Genomic DNA, 17,696 nt, shown 5'->3' with positions numbered 1-17,696 from the left:
GTGCATGGTGACATAAGCAGTGGCGCCCCAGGACTTTGAGATTCACAAAATGCGCCACCTGCGTGACACGCAAATGACACCCAAGTGGGACGGGCCCTTTAGGATGCCGGATACATTGAATCTGATACAGTACCAAAAGGGTTAACGTTGCCTTCCAATGCAGCTCCCTGATCACTGATCCCATGGAGGGAGGAAGGTTTGTTGGGAAGGGTGAGTGCCGGACTCCTGACTATTTCCCCAAGAAATTCCCATACTATTTCTTGGCTCGGGAATGATTTACAGGAGGCTGGCAATGAATTAGCAACTATTCATGGCATCATTGGCATGGTGACGGGTTTTCACCAACCTGAGACATTCCTGCAGTGAGTGTTAGCCGTGGCTCATGGTTACCGCACTTGCCGCTAAACCAGAGGTTCAAAACCGAGGCTGATGCATCGTGGAATGCAGTGCTTCTTTGCAGGAACTATCGCCGTTCAGATGAGACAAAGTGCTACATCACTGGCCCTAGTTTAGTTTAGTCTATATACGTGCATCAAGGTACAGTGAAAAACCTTTTTGTTGCGTGCTATCCAGTCAGCAAAAAGACTATACATGATAACCATCAAGATGTTCACATAGACCAGGTACAGGAGAAAGATAATAATGTTTAGTGCAAGATAAAGTCCGATTAAAGATAGTCCAAGGGTCTCCAGTGAGGAAGATGGTAGGTTGGTAGTTCGTGGTAGGATGGTTCATTTGCCTAACAGATGGGAAGGTATATTTTAGCTTAGATTAAGATACAATGTGGAAACAGGCCCTTCGGCCCAGCGATCCCCGTACACTAGCGTTATCGTACACACTAAGTACAATTTTTACCGAAGCCAATTTACCTACAAATCTATATGTAGTGTGGGAGGAAAGCGGAGCTCCCGGGGAGAACATACAAACTCCGTACAGGCAGTACCCATAGTCAGGATCAAACCCAGGTCTCTGGCACTGTAAGGCAGCAACTCTACCGCTGCACAACTGTACCACCCATCAGGCAGGTATAAATAATCCCCTGGCACCTTTGAAAAAAAGATTAGGAGTCCTTTCTCATGTCTTATAGAACAATGGTCCTCCCTCACTCAACATCATAAAATGGATGAAATGGCCCTAGAGGCATACAGTGTGGAAACAGGCCCCTCGGCCCAACTTGCCCACACCAACCAACAGGTCCGAATCCGCACTAGTCCCACCTGCCTGTGTTTGGCTCATGTCCCTCCAAACCTGTCCTATCCATGTACCGCTCTAATTGTTTCTTAAATTATGTAATAGTCCCTACCTCAATTACCTCCTCTGGCAGCTCGTTCCATACACCCACCAACCTTTGCGGCTAAAAGTTCCTACTCGGATTCCTGTTAAATCTTTACCCCATCACCTTAAATTGCCAGGTACACAAAAATGCTGGAGAAATTCAGTGGGTGCAGCAGCATCTATGGAGCGAAGGAAATAGGCAACGTTTCGGGCCGAAACCCTCCTTCAGACCCTTCTTCAGGTTTCGGCCCGAAACGTTGCCTATTTCCTTTGCTCCATAGATGCTGCTGCACCCGCTGAGTTTCTCCAGCATTTTTGTGTACCTTCGATTTTCCCGCATCTGCAGTTCCTTCTTAAACACCTTAAAAAGTCAGTTACACATTTGTGGATCTCCCCATGTGAAAGTTGCCAGTTGCCTTTCTCTCTGTACAACAGTGACCGCATTTCCAAAGAATTTCATCATCTGCAAGGTTCTGAGGAGCGATGTAGAAATGAATCTCCTCATCCTGTTCCCACCCTCCTGAAAACGCTGGATGTGTTACTGAAGACTTTGCTGCCCTTTAAAAATGGTTGAGGGTTTCATTTTGCATCCTTGACATTGTTGCAGTTGGGTTGGCTACTCGAAGGAAGGATTCAGAGGTCACCAGTATCTCATGGAGGAGGGCGAGTACTTGGACTGGAGGTCATGGGGTGGCCATGACGAGGATCTCAAGTCACTGCATGTAATTCGGGCGGTAAGTATTGAGATAGAAGTTGGAGGAGTGACCTCTCAAAGGGGTAGCAGTTGAAGCTACCCCTCCAACTGGTGAAAGTGAATATGTATTACAGCTAGACAATAGACAATAGACGCAGGAATAGGCCATTCGGCCCTTCAAGTAACTCAGCGGGACGGGCAGCATCTCTGGAGAGAAAGAATGGGTGACGTTTTGGGCCGAGATCCTTCTTCAGATTGAATTAGTTTTTTTCTACTGGGTATCTGGGGCAAAAGTTGGCAGTACCTGGTGGAGGGACCATCTGGAGAGCTAGTAGGTGTCCTTGGAACATTCAAATGGAAAGTAGTAATTAGAAAATGGAGAAGGGCAAATTTTAAAGCATTTTCAAAAAATTGGGTGATTCAACTATCCTGTTTTCAGTTTAGTTTCCAGATACAGCACAGGGCAGCCCATTGAGTCCATGCCGACCAGTGATCCCTGTACACTGGCACTATCCTATACACAGTAGGGACAATTTAGAATCTTTCCCGATGCCAAATAACCTACAAACCTGTACGTCTTTAGGAGTGTGAGAGGAAACGGAAGCATCTGAGAACATACAAACTCTGTCCAGACAGCACCTGTAGTCAGGATCGAACCCAGGTCTCGGGCAGCATCTCTACTGCTGCACCACCGTGCCACCTGTTTCTTAAGATTTTTAGTTTAGTTTGGAGATGCAGCATGGAATCAGGCCCCATCGGCCCATCTAGTCCATGCCGTCCACTGACCATCCCTTCACTTTAGTTCTACATCATTCCACTTTTGCATCCGCTCCCTACACACTAGGGATTTACAGAGGCCAATTAACCTACTAGGCCGGCTGTCTTTGGCATGTGGGAGGAAACCGGAGCACCCGGAGGAAACCGGAGCACCCGGAGGAAATCCAGGAAGTCACAGGGAGGACGTGCAACCTCACAAGGACAGCACCTGAGGTCAGGATCGAACCTGGGACTCTGGGCTCTGTGGGGCAGCAGTCCTACCAACTTCATTAGTAGTGTTGCCATGGCAAATGTACCATATTGGTGCAGAGGGAGAAACAGACTTGTAACTGTTTCATGTTAAACTGTGTGTGGAGAGTGATCTTATTTGATGCCTTTTTGCTTTGAAGGACTTTTCCAACCCGATGATCATTCTGCACCCAGGAAGCAATTGCGACGGAGAAGATTCAATTGAAGCTATTGCTTCCGTCCCCGATCTGGATCAAGATGATTCTGGGGAAATAATACAATCCATTAATGTACTGAGTGGAGCGTAAGTGACAGCAGACATTCTGAATTGTACCTTATAGTAACACAGGCAAGGAATAGTGTGCCCTGTCATGCACACCATGACTGCTACTTGTTTTGCAAAAGGCTTCTGTTCTATCCATTAACTGAACATGTGGAAAAACAAGGAAGTGCAGGTGCTGGTTTACAAAAAAACCCACACAAAGCATTGGAGTAACTCTGCGGGTCAGGCAGCATCTCTGGAGAACATGGATAGATGACGGGTGACTTTTTGGGTCGAGGCCCTTCTTCAGACTGTCAGGAGAGAGGGAGATACAGAGATAAGGAAGTATAAGATGTGAAAATGAGACAAAGGGTGGATGAGGATATTTCCTTATCTCTATCCCCTTTGTCTCATTTTCACACCTTACACTTCCTTTTCTCTGTATCTCCCTCTCCCCTGACTCGGTCTGAAGAAGGGTCTCGACCCAAAACGTCACTCATTCCTTTTATCAAGAGATGCTGCCCGCCCCGCTGAGTTAGATCAGCATTTTGTCTCTATCTTCGGTTTAAACCAGCATCAGTTGGGTCAGGGCCCTTACTCAGTATCTTTGGAGAACTTGGATAGGTACGTTTCAGGTTGGGATCCTTCTGAAGAAGGGTCCTGGCTCGAAACATCATCTATCTTCTCCATAGATGTGGCCGGACCTGCAGAGTTACCCCAGGACTTTGTGTCTGTTTATAACTGAAAATATGGGGTCTACTGTCCCCTAGTGGCAGACAAAAAAGGTACCATTCCATACTCTTTCTCAACTGGAAGATTGTGTCAGGATGTCGGGCAGTGTTATGTGGAGAGAGAAAAAGACAGAGTTAACATTTTATGTCCACTGATGGACCTAACCTACTGAATATTTGCTGCAGGCTTTTTAAAATATTTTCGATTTCCAGCATTTGCAGTTTTTTGATATCAATTTAACTTTGCGATGCATCTCCTGCTTTGGATGTGTGGGAAATGGAATTTGTAGCTTTACCTTGTGGAGTCTGATGTGTGTTTCCAGTGAGACTGCCATAGGTTAGACTCAGGCATAGACTCCAGAGTCAAAGATAGACACAAAAAGCTGGAGTAACTCAGCGGGACGGGCAGCATCTCTGGAGAGAAGGAATGGGTGACGTTTCGGGCTGAGACCCCTTCTTCAGAAGTCTCCAACTTTTTGTGTCTATCTTCGGTTTAAACCAGCATCTGCAGTTCCTTCTTACATAGACTTCATAGTCAACACTGCTGCTGCTGAGAAAGGGTTTTGGGGAGAACAGGAGAAGATGGGGCATACCCAACTTCTACCTGAATCCAACTAATGTCAAAAACCCAGAGAGGAAATTAAATAAATTAAAAGAGATTGCGATATAAATGGGTGGCTGAGCATTTTGTATACAGGGGTCCACAGAGATTGTAGTGTGGTAGCCAGCACTGGGCTGAGAGACCATGTCTAGTGTTTGACTAGTGCTGAGGGGGAAGGGAAGGATGTTCTTCAGTAGCCAGCGCTCTGGTGCAAAGATCCTATAGCGATGCAAGATAGACCACTCCTTCTAAATGCAATGGGCTGACGTGTAATACGCAACGAGCGGAACCTGACCCGACCCGACTCGCAGTGTAATCAACATTGCAGGGGAACAGTTTGTGTTAATAAATTATAATTCTGAAAATAGGGTGAAGATTTTTACCAAATAACATTTTATTTTTACGAGGATGTTTCCGTAACCAGCTTCCGTCTCCACACTAGTATCTTTGCCCCGCTACGGGATCTTTGGTGCGGAGACGGAAGCCGGTTACGGAAATGGGGACGAAAATTACCCCTCAATCTGTCCATGACCGTACTACGTCTTTTTCGTCGAGTGATCTATCTTGCTCTGGTGTGGAATGTTTCTCAATGTTGTTTGCTTTGGTTCTAACCTCGTGTTTCCTGCTTCAGCTGGGTGGCCTATGAGGGTGTCAACTATTCTGGAGCTCAGTACATAGTGGAGAAAGGACTTTACCGCAATCTTCAAGAATGGGGTGCTCAAAACTGTAAGATCACCTCTCTGCATCCCATCCTATTGGTAAGCAGAACAACTGCCTGGATAGCGCATGTTTAAACCAGCGGGTTCCAAGACTTTATTAGTGAAAGTTCACTCTCAGTAAAGTGTGCAATCTCCTGAAAGGCCCGCAGTTGGCTAATCATTTCACACAGATTTTGAGACTTTAGAATTTTGAGATACAGCATGAAAACAGGCCCTTCAGCCCACAGAGTCGGCTCTGACCGGCGATCACCCCGTACACTAACACTACCCTACACATGGGGGACAAGACTACAATTTTCCCGAAGCCAATTAACCTACAAACCTGCACGTCTTTGGAGTGTGGGAGGAGACCCGATGTAATGTTGTCTGCTCCGAGCCATTGACTGTGTGAAAGGATGTAGACAAAACAGTTGCACAAAGCCTTCTGAAAGGGCCAATGGATCACAATTAAGATCTTATAAATTGGAGTTGCAAGCCACTGGAGCATTGTACATCCTATTTCTAGTGTTTTAAAAATAGTTTTCGGACTATAGGAGAAGGTGAAGGCCATTCAGCAATTGGAGGTTGTTCCATGCTTTATATTGAATCATTGCTGATCTCAGTTCAAATCCATTTAGCTCAGTTTAGTTTAGAGATACAGCGCAGAAATAGGATCTTTGTCCCACCGAGATCACGCCGACCAGCGATCTCCACACACTAACACCATCCTACACAAACTAGGAACAATTTACATTTATACCAAACCAATTAACCTACAAACCTGTGCGTCTTTGGAGTGTGGGAGGAAACCGGAGATCCCAGAGAAAACCCACGCGGTCACGGGGAGAACGTACAAACTCAATCAGAATCGCACCATGGCGCAGTAATGCAGCAACGCTAGCGCTGCGCCACCATGCTGCGTACTATTATGCTGACCATTATTAGATTACTCTCACAATTATCAAAATTCAATTCAATGATTCAATTCAGCTATACTTTATTGTCACATGCACCCACTGTAGGTACAATACAATGCAATACAATACAATACAATACAATTTATTTGTTGTAATTTGAACCTCATTGAGGTTCAAATGAAATTTGGTTTCTGCAGTCATACAAACAAGTAGAAGAACCAAGACACAACACAATTTACACCAACATCCATCACAGCGAATCTCCTCCTCACTGTGATGGAAGGCAAAGTCTTATCTCTCCCCTGCTCTCCTCATTCTCCTCCCGATGTCAGAGTCAAAGCCCCAGGCGGGCGATGGTAAATAAGTCCCGCGGCCATTAAAGCCGCGCCGGGCGATGCAAGGCCACGCTCCGGGTCTTGATGTTGGAGCCTCTGGCGGGCGCTAGCAATGGAATGCTTTGTAATGCAGTAAATCTATCTAAATAAGTTTCCACCTTACTGTTTTCTGTATTACCTATCGTGTTTAATATGCTTTCATATTCTGACAAATTTGTGTGTGGAAGAGGTGTGCGGTTTACGTTCAGCAACTGTTGCAATGATGCTCTCTTGTGGTTTGTGTACTCAGGTGGGGGCAAATGACCAGCACTTCAGCCTAAAGGTAAGATCATCTCGAAGCAAGTTGGTTGTGTTCACTTATAAATGAGAATAATTTGTCTTTATTAATAGAGGCAAAGTTTAATTTAGTTTAGTTTGTTTTGTTATTTGAGTTTGGTTTATTTAGTTTAGTGTAGTTTATTGTCACGTGTACTGAGGTACAGTGAAAAGCTTTTAGTTGCATGCTCTCTGGTCTGCGGGAAGACTAGATATGATGATCGCAATCGAGCTGTCCACAATGTGCGGATGCAAGATAAGGAGAATAACGTTTAGTGCAAGATAAAGTCCCATTAAAGATAATCCGAGGGTCTTCAATGAGGTAGGTGGTAGCTCAGGACCGCTCTCTCTTGTCGATGGGATGGTTCAGTTGCCTGATGACAGCTGGGAAGTTACAAAAGGAAGGAATTTGCGCTGAGCCTTTACAGAATACGGTTCAGGTCCCAGCTGTAGAATACTGGTCAACTGTGGACACCACCCTTTAGCAGAGATGTTAAACCCTGGAGAAGATGCAGAAGGATTTACTGGAAAGATACTGCGATGAAAGGCTCCAATATGAAGAGAGATCAAGGTGCTGGTGTTACTCGCCTTGAGCAGAAAGTGTGGAGGGCAAATTTGATTAAAAATATCGCAGCACAGAATGAGTTGATAATGTGGAGAAACTGTATAAGATCATAAGCCACAAGAGCAGAATTAGGCCAATTAGTGGGTGAGTGGAAGCCACAGTGGGTGAGTGGAAGCCACAGAATAAAAAGACGTACCTTTAGAAAGGAGATGAGGTGGAGTTTCTTTAGACAGAGGGTGGTGAATCTGTGGAATTCGTGGCCACAGACGGCTGTGGAGGCCAAGTCAATGGATATTTTGAAGGCGGAGATTGACAGATTCTTCACTGGTAAGGGTGTCAGGGGTTATGGGGCGAAGGCAGTAGAATGGGGTTGAGAAGGAAAGATAGATCAGCCATGATTGAAGGGTTCAGTAGATTTGATGGGCCAAATGGCCTAACTCTGCTCCTAGAACTGAGAGTCATAGTGTGATACAGGCCCTTTGGGCCAACATGTCCCTTCTACACTAATCCCACCTGCCTGCGTTTGGCCCATATCCCTCCAAACCTGTCCTATACACGAATGACATGAACTTATGAACTTACGATACAAACATACTTCAAGTTGACATGAAGTATCAGTTTCGACCTGCAAGTATTTGACTACAATGCGTGTATCATCGAGGGAGGAGCGGTTGTTTACATTGTGACACATTTTTTTCGGTGAGCTGTAATGTGCGATAGAAGCTAAGAATGACATCAACCCTGCGCCACTGTTGTTGAAACTAATACAGTTTAATAACCAAACGGTAGAGAACAATAAAAACAATTTCTGGCCTCCCGCTGCTAGCCAAGGACATGGAGGCAATTTACAATATTGCTCAATGGTTCAATTGTTCCCTTATTATCAAGTATACCAAGGTACAGTGAAATAATATTTTTGCACACAGGGTCAACAAGACTATCACCAAACTTAAGCACAATTCGCCAGTTAGTATAGAACAGCGCACTGAGTCCATAAGTAAGAGTCACCAAAGGTTTGTTGTAGTCCTCACCTCCATTCCGGTTATCTCACGAACCTTCGCCCCTCTCCTTACACGGCCCTCTTCAGTCCTTGTTCACGGGGATTGGGGGGTGGAGGGGGGTGGTGGTGTTGACCTTGAGGGCCCCGGAAGGTGAATACTTTACACTTTAATGCACAAAGGATACCAGAAACTAATAGAGTTTTTCAGCTCATTGTTCTGGGTTGCTGACTCACCCAAAAGGCTATCTAATTAATTCCATTGTGGAGGAAGGTTCTTCAAATGCTGGTTTAAACCAAAGATAGACACAAAATGCTGGAGTAACTCAGCGGGACAGGCAGCATCTTTGGATAGGAGGAATGGGTGACGTTTCGGGTCAAGACCCTTCTTCGGACTCAAAGTCTGTCTAATTAATTAATTCAATTTCCTCCTTTTGCCTGGCATCCAAGAACCATTTTTCTTCAAGTATCATCTATTTGAGGCCATCCTACCAACACGGTAAAAAGAAACAGTTCAACTTTAGGCAGGGTGAAGGAGAGTAGTTCAAAGTAGACGTTTTTCATTAGTTGCGGCATCAAGCATGACGGACTGTACCTTGTTCATTTAAACGGAGGTCAAAGGAAATGTCTTCACACCCAAGAGCCTGAAGCTAAGCGTTTAAGAAGGAACTGCAGATGCTGGAAAATTGAAGGTACACAAAAAAGCTGGAGAAACTCAGCGGGTGCAGCAGCATCTTTGGAGCAAAGGAAATAGGCAACGTTTCGGGCCGAAACGTTGCCTATTTCCTTCGCTCCTAGATGCTGCTGTCCCGCTGAGTTTTTCCAGCTTTTTTGTGTAACCTGAAGCTAAGCAATTCACTTCCAATGGAGTAATTGAGGCAGAATTTACAATTATTCGCAAGATTAGATTGAAATTAGGCTATGTTCTCTGCCTCAGAGGGTGGTGGAAACAGGTTCTCTGGATGCTTTCAAGAGAGAGCTAGATAGGGCTCTTAAAAATAGCTGAGTATGGGGAGAAGGCAAGAACGGGGTACTGATTGGGGATGATCAGCCATGATCACATTGAATGGCGGTGCTGGCTCGAAGGGCCAAATGGCCTACTCCTGCACCTATTGTTTATTGTCTATTGCCATTTTATTATTCCTTCTGCTAACTTTGCTAAAATAATCATCTGGTCAAGAGACGAGAGTTTGCTGTGCAGATATTGGCCACTATGTTCCTTTGTTAGTAATAATTCAAAGGTCTTCGCTGGCCAGGAAGCACTTGGAAGAGTCGTGAGGAAATGAGAGGCATTGAATAAGTCTGTCATTTTTCTCTACGACTCAATTTAAATCCAACATTGATAAAAACCATCAGGAAAATATAAGATAAAGGTACGAAGTTTCTTGGGTGCATTCAGTTCCCATGTTTGCTTCCTGTGGCATGCAAGTAAAACCAGTCTTTTCTTTTCTTTCACTACTCAGATCCAGATCTTCTCGGAGAACAACTTCACTGGACGATCCTTGGATATTGAAGAAAAGAAGATGGGGATCCCAAAAGAGTTTAAGCTTCAATCCTGTAGGGTCCTAAGTGGCAGGTAAATACACCGATGGCCAGTACAGTGTGATATATATGTAGTTGGTCCTTCCTATAAATATGCATTGTCCATAAAAAACACAAAGCGCTGGAGTAGCTCAGCTGGTCAAGCAGAATCTCTGAAAGATGAAGTTTTGAGTACGATCCCATCACAAAACGTTCCATGCCCTCCAGAGATACTGCCTGACCAGCTGAGTTACAGTTGCACTTTGCGATTTTTTTCATTACAGAGGTCAGCATCTGGATTATCTAGGACCATCTTCATAAATGGACTTCAGTCTGAAGAAGGGTTTCGGCCCAAAACGTTGCCTATTTCCTCCGCTCCATAGATGCTGCTGCACCCGCTGAGTTTCTCCAGCATTTGTGTGTACCTTCATAAATTGACTTGTGCTTTCATTATTTACTTCTGTTTGAATGTTTTATTTTGACGTCTCTGACCATTGGGTTGTCAGAGGGTTTCTGGGGTGCAATCTTGTCCCATCCATACCCGCGGCCATCTCATCTTCTGGAGGACACACTGTCCTCGCATGTGGAGGGTCAGGTTGTTGGCCCTTTGCACGTGGAAATAGGTGGGCAGGCAGGCTCGATGGATGAAAGGTCAGGATAGTGGGCCAGATCCATTGTGATCCAGCCCGGTTTTTTGTAAGGGTTCATACACTTGTAACTCTATCAAGTCTGTCTTGTGAGATAAATGTAATTCTACCATTGCCAATAGACTAACTCTGGGCTATTCAATGCATTCGGTATTACGACGCCACTAGTCACATTAATTTTGTACGGCCAATTGTGGAGTAGTACAAGCTTTACGACATTTGTAGAATGTAGAACATAGAGCAGTACAGTATAGGAACAGGCCCTTCGGCCCATATTGTTTGTACCAAACATAATGCCTAGGTAAACCAATCTCATGCGTGATCTATACCCCTCCATTCCCTGCACTTCCACATGCCTATCTAAAAGCCTCTTAAACACCATTATTGTATCCGCCTCAACCACCACGCCTTATAGGATCCAGGATCCCACCATTCTCAATGTTAAGAAAAAAACTTGCCCCGTATATCTCCATTAAACTTTAACCCTCTCACCTTAGAGCTATGTCCTCTAGTGTTGAACATTTCTACTTTGGGTAAAAGATTCTGACTGTCTTGAAGCATTGATTCCTAGATACGGGACGACAGATGGCACAATGGGCTAAGTGTTTGGCTGGCAACCGGAAGGTAGCTGGTTCGAATCCCACTTGGAATGCATACTGTCGTTGTGTCCTTGGGCAAGACACTTCACCCACCTTTGCCTGTGTGTGTGGATGTAATTATGTGAAGCACTTTGGGGTCAATGCAAGTTGACTAAAAATGTGCTATATAAATAAAGAAATTTTTATTTAATTTAATTTAGATACCTCTTTAGCTTAGAAGGAGATGTGGCTCTCCGCAGACTCGACTCCCCTGGTTTGGCCACTGGAAGCTCAAGGAAAAAATCTTGTGTTTCCCCTGGTCCCTCACTGCGGGAACCTTCTGCACCTCTGCTCATTGGCTCCTCACTGTGGAGACCTAAAGTACTGCATTCCTCAATCACCAGACTTTCATTTCACAACCAGAGAAGGCGACACAAACCCATACTCTGTTCTGCAAATTATAGTGGATCTGCAGCTCAACTCTATTTAAACGTCTCTCTTGCCCTTTGTTATAATGTACGTACTAAATTACAGTATCATTTATATAATTAATATAAATATTTCCAGTAGACATAAATGCTGGAGAAACTCAGCGGGTGAGGCAGCATCAATGGGGCGAAGGAAATGGGCTCGATTTTCTTCGATTTTCCAGCATCTGCAGTTCCTTCTTAAACTAAATATCTCCAGTGTTGTTTTGCTAGCTCCAACTGACCAGAGGTATCCACACTACTCTGAGGGAGAGTGCAGTAATTTTCCCCTACACTTTGTGGGAAGAGGGGATTCTACATTTTGCTCTTGAATGACCTGTAGCCTAATTTTTTTTAATCTACCCCTTTATTCTGGTCTCCTTCACCAGAAGAAAGGTGGATTTATTTATCCCTGCAAAAACGTTCAATAGTTCAGTATTTTTCATTCAACGGAATACGAGCCAACTCCATGTAACCGCATGATGTTGTTGCGGTGAAATTGTGCTGGCTTCTGCCTGGAGGAGTGGTGGCAAGAGTTGAACACTATCCAAGATGGTGCCTGACTGTGGTTGGGTAGGAATATACCATCAGTTCCTCCCCTTGGTGTTTCAGCACCCTTGAAGTAACGTTAAACTGTCCATTCATCATTCGATTGCTTTTGCACCCTGGAGGAAGATAGATAATGTCTGAGTTTTGGTGAAGTTGAAGGGGCCTGATGGCAAGTGGGTACCAGGTGGAGGAATAGAAGACTCCTCGAGTTAGGTGAAGGATGGTAAGAAGTTCTCATGGAAGATAAACCACAGACAGCTGTGGAGGTCAAGTCAATGGATATTTTTAAGGTGGAATTTGATAGATACTTGATTGGTATGGGTATCAGGGGTTATGGGAAGAAGGCAGGAGAATGGGCTTGAGAGGGAAAGATAGATCAGCCATGATTAAATGGCGGAGTGGACCTGATAGGCCAAATAGCCTAATTCTGCTCCTATAACTTATGAAACACTGGCATGGAATTTCTAGACCTGAATTTTCACTTTTTGACCAGTAAATCATATTTAATTTAGTCTGCTATCTTGAAGGAAAATAGAGCCTTGTGTTCTAGTCTGGTGTAGTACTTACTGACGTGAATGAGGTTTATCTTTCAGCTGGGCTCTGTATGAAGGCCAGGACTACGATGGAAGAGTCTTTGTGGTTAGTGAAGGAGAGTATCCAGACCTCCCATCGATGGGCAGCAGAATGACCACCCACATCCGCTGTGTCAAGGCCATTCCACATGTAAGCATCCACACTCACAACCTTTCTTCCTTTCTCTGGGTATTAAAGTCGACAACCCTAAATAGTCCTTCTGGTTAATTGAGTTCATGGTAGGAGATGGCACAAATGGTCCTGATGGATCATTTAAAACTTTTCCCTTTCCTTCTAATGGACGGCAGGCAGAATATATTAGTTTTGTTTAGAGATAAAGTGCAGAAACAGGCTGTTGGCCCACTGAGTCCGCACTGACCAATGATCCCTGCACACTAACAATATCCGACCCACACTAGGGACAATTTACAATTATACCAAGCCAATTATCCTACAAACCTGTCCGTCAGGATCGCACCCGGGTCTCTGGCGCTGTAAGGCAACAACTCCACAACTGCGCCACCATGCCACCTCGATTCCTTCTTCCTTCTCTGCTGGATGGGTTGAATTCTTCTCGTTCATGGACATGGCTCAACTTGTCCATGCCATGTCCAGTCGTGGATCGTTGAGGTGTTTGCTTGGCTTCAGTGGGAATCTCTTTATGGAAATCATGGCATCATTGTGACTCAAAAGGATGTCATTCAGCTCATAGTGTTTGTGCTCGTTGATGAAGAGCTCTCCAGCCTAATCTCACCTCAAGAACTGAACTTTGGAGATCACGCCTCTTCAAGCTATCTACATTCCAGTACTCTTCAACCCCCCTTATAATTTCTGCCTATAATGGGGAATGTTGGGTAAAGCAGGCAAATTTGTATCCCACTGTTGTTGCCCATTTACCCTGATTAGTTAATGGACAACAATTATTGCAATCAAAAAGTAATTAATTGTCTATGAAGGCTTCTTCAGACCCGAAACGTCTCAACACGAAACGTCACCCATTGCTTCTCTCCAGAGATGTTGCCTGTCCTGACGAGTTACTCCAGTTTTTTGTCTTATCTTCAGTATAAACCAGCATCTGCAGTTCCTTCCTACGCAATTGTGTATGAAGGATGTTGGGACAAGCTGATATCGCCATTAGCTGCTAATTTCTTGAGGGAAGCTTGTCTTTGATCCACACTCTCTTTCCCAAAGTAATGCCACAAGATTTAATAAGAGCCTGAGGGGCAACTTTTTCACACAGAGAATGGTAGGTATATGAAACAAGCTGTCAGAGGTAGTTGGGGCAGTTATTATAACAACACTTGGACAGGTACATGGATCGATAATGTTTAGAAGAATATGGTTCAACTGCGGGCAGGTGGGACTAGTTTAGATGGGGCATCTTGATCAGCATGAACAAGATGGGAGGAAGGGCTTGTTTCTGTGCTGTAGGACTCTATGAGTATGACACAAGTATTGAGCTGAAAACCAAATGGGATTGAAACAGAAAGTGTCATAATGGGGTTGGTATTGGTCTGTAGGCTGACTGCCTGTGTTTTTACAGGTCTTCTCCCAGTCCTTAATCACTCTGCACGGTTTGGAGAACTTTGAAGGAAAGGAGATTGAAGTGGACTCGGAAGTGAAGGATCTTGTCTCCGATGGTTACAACAATATGGTTCTGTCTCTCCATGTCATTGGTGGAGTGTAAGTATGGAGCGGAATTTAATGAACAGCATCATTTTCATTGACTTAGTGATCTCAACTGCAATCCTGTCTCCCCAGTGTTTTAATGTACAGCAAGGAATCTTCCCACCCTGCTGAGCACACGCTGACACATTGTCTCATGAGTCTTATGCACCATTGGTTGCAGTGGTACTGCTAGTCAAGTTGCAGACTCACAACTCCGATGAAATGGCGGTGAGGAGGGCGATGAGTGTAGGGGAGGGGAAAGCATTGAAAGGAATATGTATATTATTATCCATCAGCATTTCAGGCTGGTTTAGATATTCTGGATTTGCCCAATTCTGCTATTTTCACTCTTCAAAGTTTTCTTTATTAGTCACATACACCTAGGTGTAGTGAAATTATTGTTGCCAATGCAGCACATAAAAAAAGAATACAAACATGACAATAATAAAGAACTTTAACATAAAAAACATCCCCCCACAATGAGGGAAGGCACTAAGTCCAGTCCCATCCCCATGACCACCCATAGTCGGGCCTATTGAGGCCTCCGCAGTCGCCTTTACGGAGGCCCGATGTTCCAGGCCGTTCTCGTCGGGTGAGGGTGCTCCGGCGTCGGGAGAATCCTCTCAGCGGCTTGGGACACCTGGAACGGCCGCCTCCTTACTCGAGACCGCGGCTTCCGAAGCCAACAAGGCCGCGCCGGATGGAGCTCCACCACTGGCGATCTCGTCGCGAGACCCCAGGCTCTTCTGTGTACATATATTCTGTAAACTTTGGTATGTGTATATTGGTTACTTGTAGCATTGAGATTGAAAATGAACAAGTGGATTCACGTATTTTCTCGTTCATCTCCTCTCTAAGCCAAATTAAACAGCCCCGTGTTGGATGAAGGTTATGCTACCGCCCAGCAAAGACATCCACTGGAGTCATAACTGCTGGAGGCCCTCTCCAACTGCTCTATAAAGCCAGTAAGAGTTTAAGAGCAAGGCTGGTGCTGGCATGCGTGTCTGATCAGGATATCAGAAAAACAGAACCAGAATGTTGCCCTATTACAGTCTACCCTCATTATTATGGACCTCTATATAACGGATTTTGGTTATAGTGAACAGTGTCCCCACAGTAATCCGACACCACTCTCCTTTTCGAACATAGGCTGCAAGTAATGCACCTGTCCCACTTAGGAAACCTGAACGGAAACCTCTGGAGACTTTGTGCCCCACCCAAGGTTTCCGTGCGGTTCCCAGAGGTTCCCGGAGGTTTTTGTCAGTCTCCCTATCTGCTTCCACTACCTGCAACCTCCGGAAACTACTTGCAACCTCCGGGAACCGCACGGAAACCTTGGGTGGGGCGCAAAGTCTCCAGAGGTTTCCGTTCAGATTTCCTAAGTGGGACAGGGACATTACACTGTGAGTGGTCATTGAAATTGACAAGCAATTGCTGGGATCGCCACTTGTGCAATGATAGACACAAAATGCTGGAGTAATTCAGCAGGTGAGGCCAGCATCTCTGGAGAGAAGGAATGGGCGACGTTTCGGGTCGAGACCCAAGGGTCTCGACCCGAAACGGCACCCATTCCTTCTCTCCAGAGATGCTGCCTCACTCGCTGAATTACTCCAGCATTTTGTGTCTACCTTCCATTTAAACCAGCATCTGAAGTTCTTTCTTACACATTTGTGCAATTATACTCTATTAATCAATGGACCAAAGAGCCTTTAGTATATTTCACTTACAGAAACAAAAATAAGTTTTTAGCTGTTTAAAAAGTACTTTGTATTTGAAAACAACTCATTTCACAGAGTGGCCTCTAGGTTGTTGAAGCAAATCCCTTGCTTGGTTATAGTGGACAATAGACAATACTTTGTGTCCTTTTGTGTAATAATAATAATAATGGATGGGATTTATATAGCGCCTTTCTAATACTCAAGGCGCTTTACATCGCATTATTCATTCACTCCTCAGTCACACTCGGTCGTGGTAAGCTACTTCTGTAGCCACAGCTGCCCTGGGGCAGACTGACGGAAGCGTGGCTGCCAATCTGCGCCTACGGCCCCTCCGACCACCACCAATCACTCACACACATTCACACACAGGCAAAGGTGGGTGAAGTGTCTTGCCCAAGGACACAACGACAGTATGCACTCCAAGCGGGATTTGAACCGGCTACCTTCCGGTTTCCAGCCGAACACTTAGCCCATTGTGCCATCTGTCGTCCCATAGTAACCAGCGTCTGCAGATCTGTGTTTCTGCTGTTTCAATACCTCCTGCATATTTAATCTGTGGTTCCACGCTGATAGTGTATCCAGGCGAAGCTTGTTTAAGGCAAAACGGCAGATTGCACAGTGAACAGGTGTCAAAAGAGCATTGAGGGAACTTGTTCCCATTTGCCAAGTTGTAACTCGCCCTGGTCCTCTTCCCCCTTGTCTGCAGCTGGGTTATTTATGAATACAGCAACTTCCGAGGTCGCCAGGTGCTCCTGGAACCCATTGAGATTTCGAACTGGCCAAAGTACAGCAGCTTCACTCGGATCGGATCCATAATGCCAATTGCACAGGTTAGTGCAAGGCCTTGGGTTTATGAATCAGCTGCCTAACTGCAATCTCAAGCCCAACCTCAACTAAGTCAACGTGCGCTTCTTGGTTGACTTGAAATATGCATCATGGAAGCAGACCACTCGGCCCACTAAGTCCTCTTCTTGCGTATGTCATGCATAGCCTAAAGATGTAGGACAACTTGTTCCAATTGATCTTATTTGATTGTGCACGCCAAGCTGATTGCATTCGTTGAAACAGGGCGGATCACGTGAAGGTTGCAATCTCCCACCCTGGGCCACTAAGTCCATGCTGACCATCGATCACCCATTCACACTAAATCTTTGTTATCCCACTTTTGCATCTGCCCGCTTCACACTGGGGTTAATTTACAGAGGCCAATTAACCTACAAACCTGTACGTCTTAAGGGGTGAGACATTGTGGAGCAGCCGGAGGAAAACTCACGTGGCCGCAGGGAAAATGTGCAAACTCCACATAGACTGCCCCCAAAGTTGGGTTTGAACCCAGGTCACTGGCGCTGAGGCAGCTGCTCTACCAGCTGTGCCTCTGTGCTGCCCATGTTAGGATGATGAAAGCCGGTATCAAGCTGATACTGACCAGACACATCTCTCTGGCCCCTCACCTCTGCCTTCCCACCGATCAGAACCATGCTGTACTAAACTGGCCCTCCCTAACATCCAGCCCCACAGTCTCATTGGATAGATAGGCTAACCTATGCCTCTGGAATTCCTCGCCTTTAACATTTGGAATC

The 17,696-nt window shown here is 45.2% G+C and overlaps 1 protein-coding gene across 1 annotated transcript in view; it reads left to right on the top strand.

Moving 5' to 3' along the window:
* crybg2 (crystallin beta-gamma domain containing 2) overlaps window positions 1–17,696 on the top strand; it is a 92,458-nt gene that overhangs the window by 67,216 nt on the left and 7,546 nt on the right. Inside the window, exons 13-20 of the mRNA XM_033044766.1 lie at window positions 1,883–2,009; window positions 3,136–3,278; window positions 5,200–5,326; window positions 6,808–6,840; window positions 9,859–9,971; window positions 12,751–12,880; window positions 14,274–14,413; window positions 16,823–16,946. Coding sequence (XP_032900657.1) covers window positions 1,883–2,009; window positions 3,136–3,278; window positions 5,200–5,326; window positions 6,808–6,840; window positions 9,859–9,971; window positions 12,751–12,880; window positions 14,274–14,413; window positions 16,823–16,946 — 937 coding nt within the window. The remainder of the gene's footprint in view (window positions 1–1,882; window positions 2,010–3,135; window positions 3,279–5,199; window positions 5,327–6,807; window positions 6,841–9,858; window positions 9,972–12,750; window positions 12,881–14,273; window positions 14,414–16,822; window positions 16,947–17,696) is intronic.

The sequence above is a fragment of the Amblyraja radiata genome, chromosome 27 (genome assembly GCF_010909765.2).
Source record: "Amblyraja radiata isolate CabotCenter1 chromosome 27, sAmbRad1.1.pri, whole genome shotgun sequence".
Lineage (NCBI taxonomy): Eukaryota > Metazoa > Chordata > Chondrichthyes > Rajiformes > Rajidae > Amblyraja > Amblyraja radiata.
This window is presented reverse-complemented; position numbering and strand designations above follow the sequence as displayed.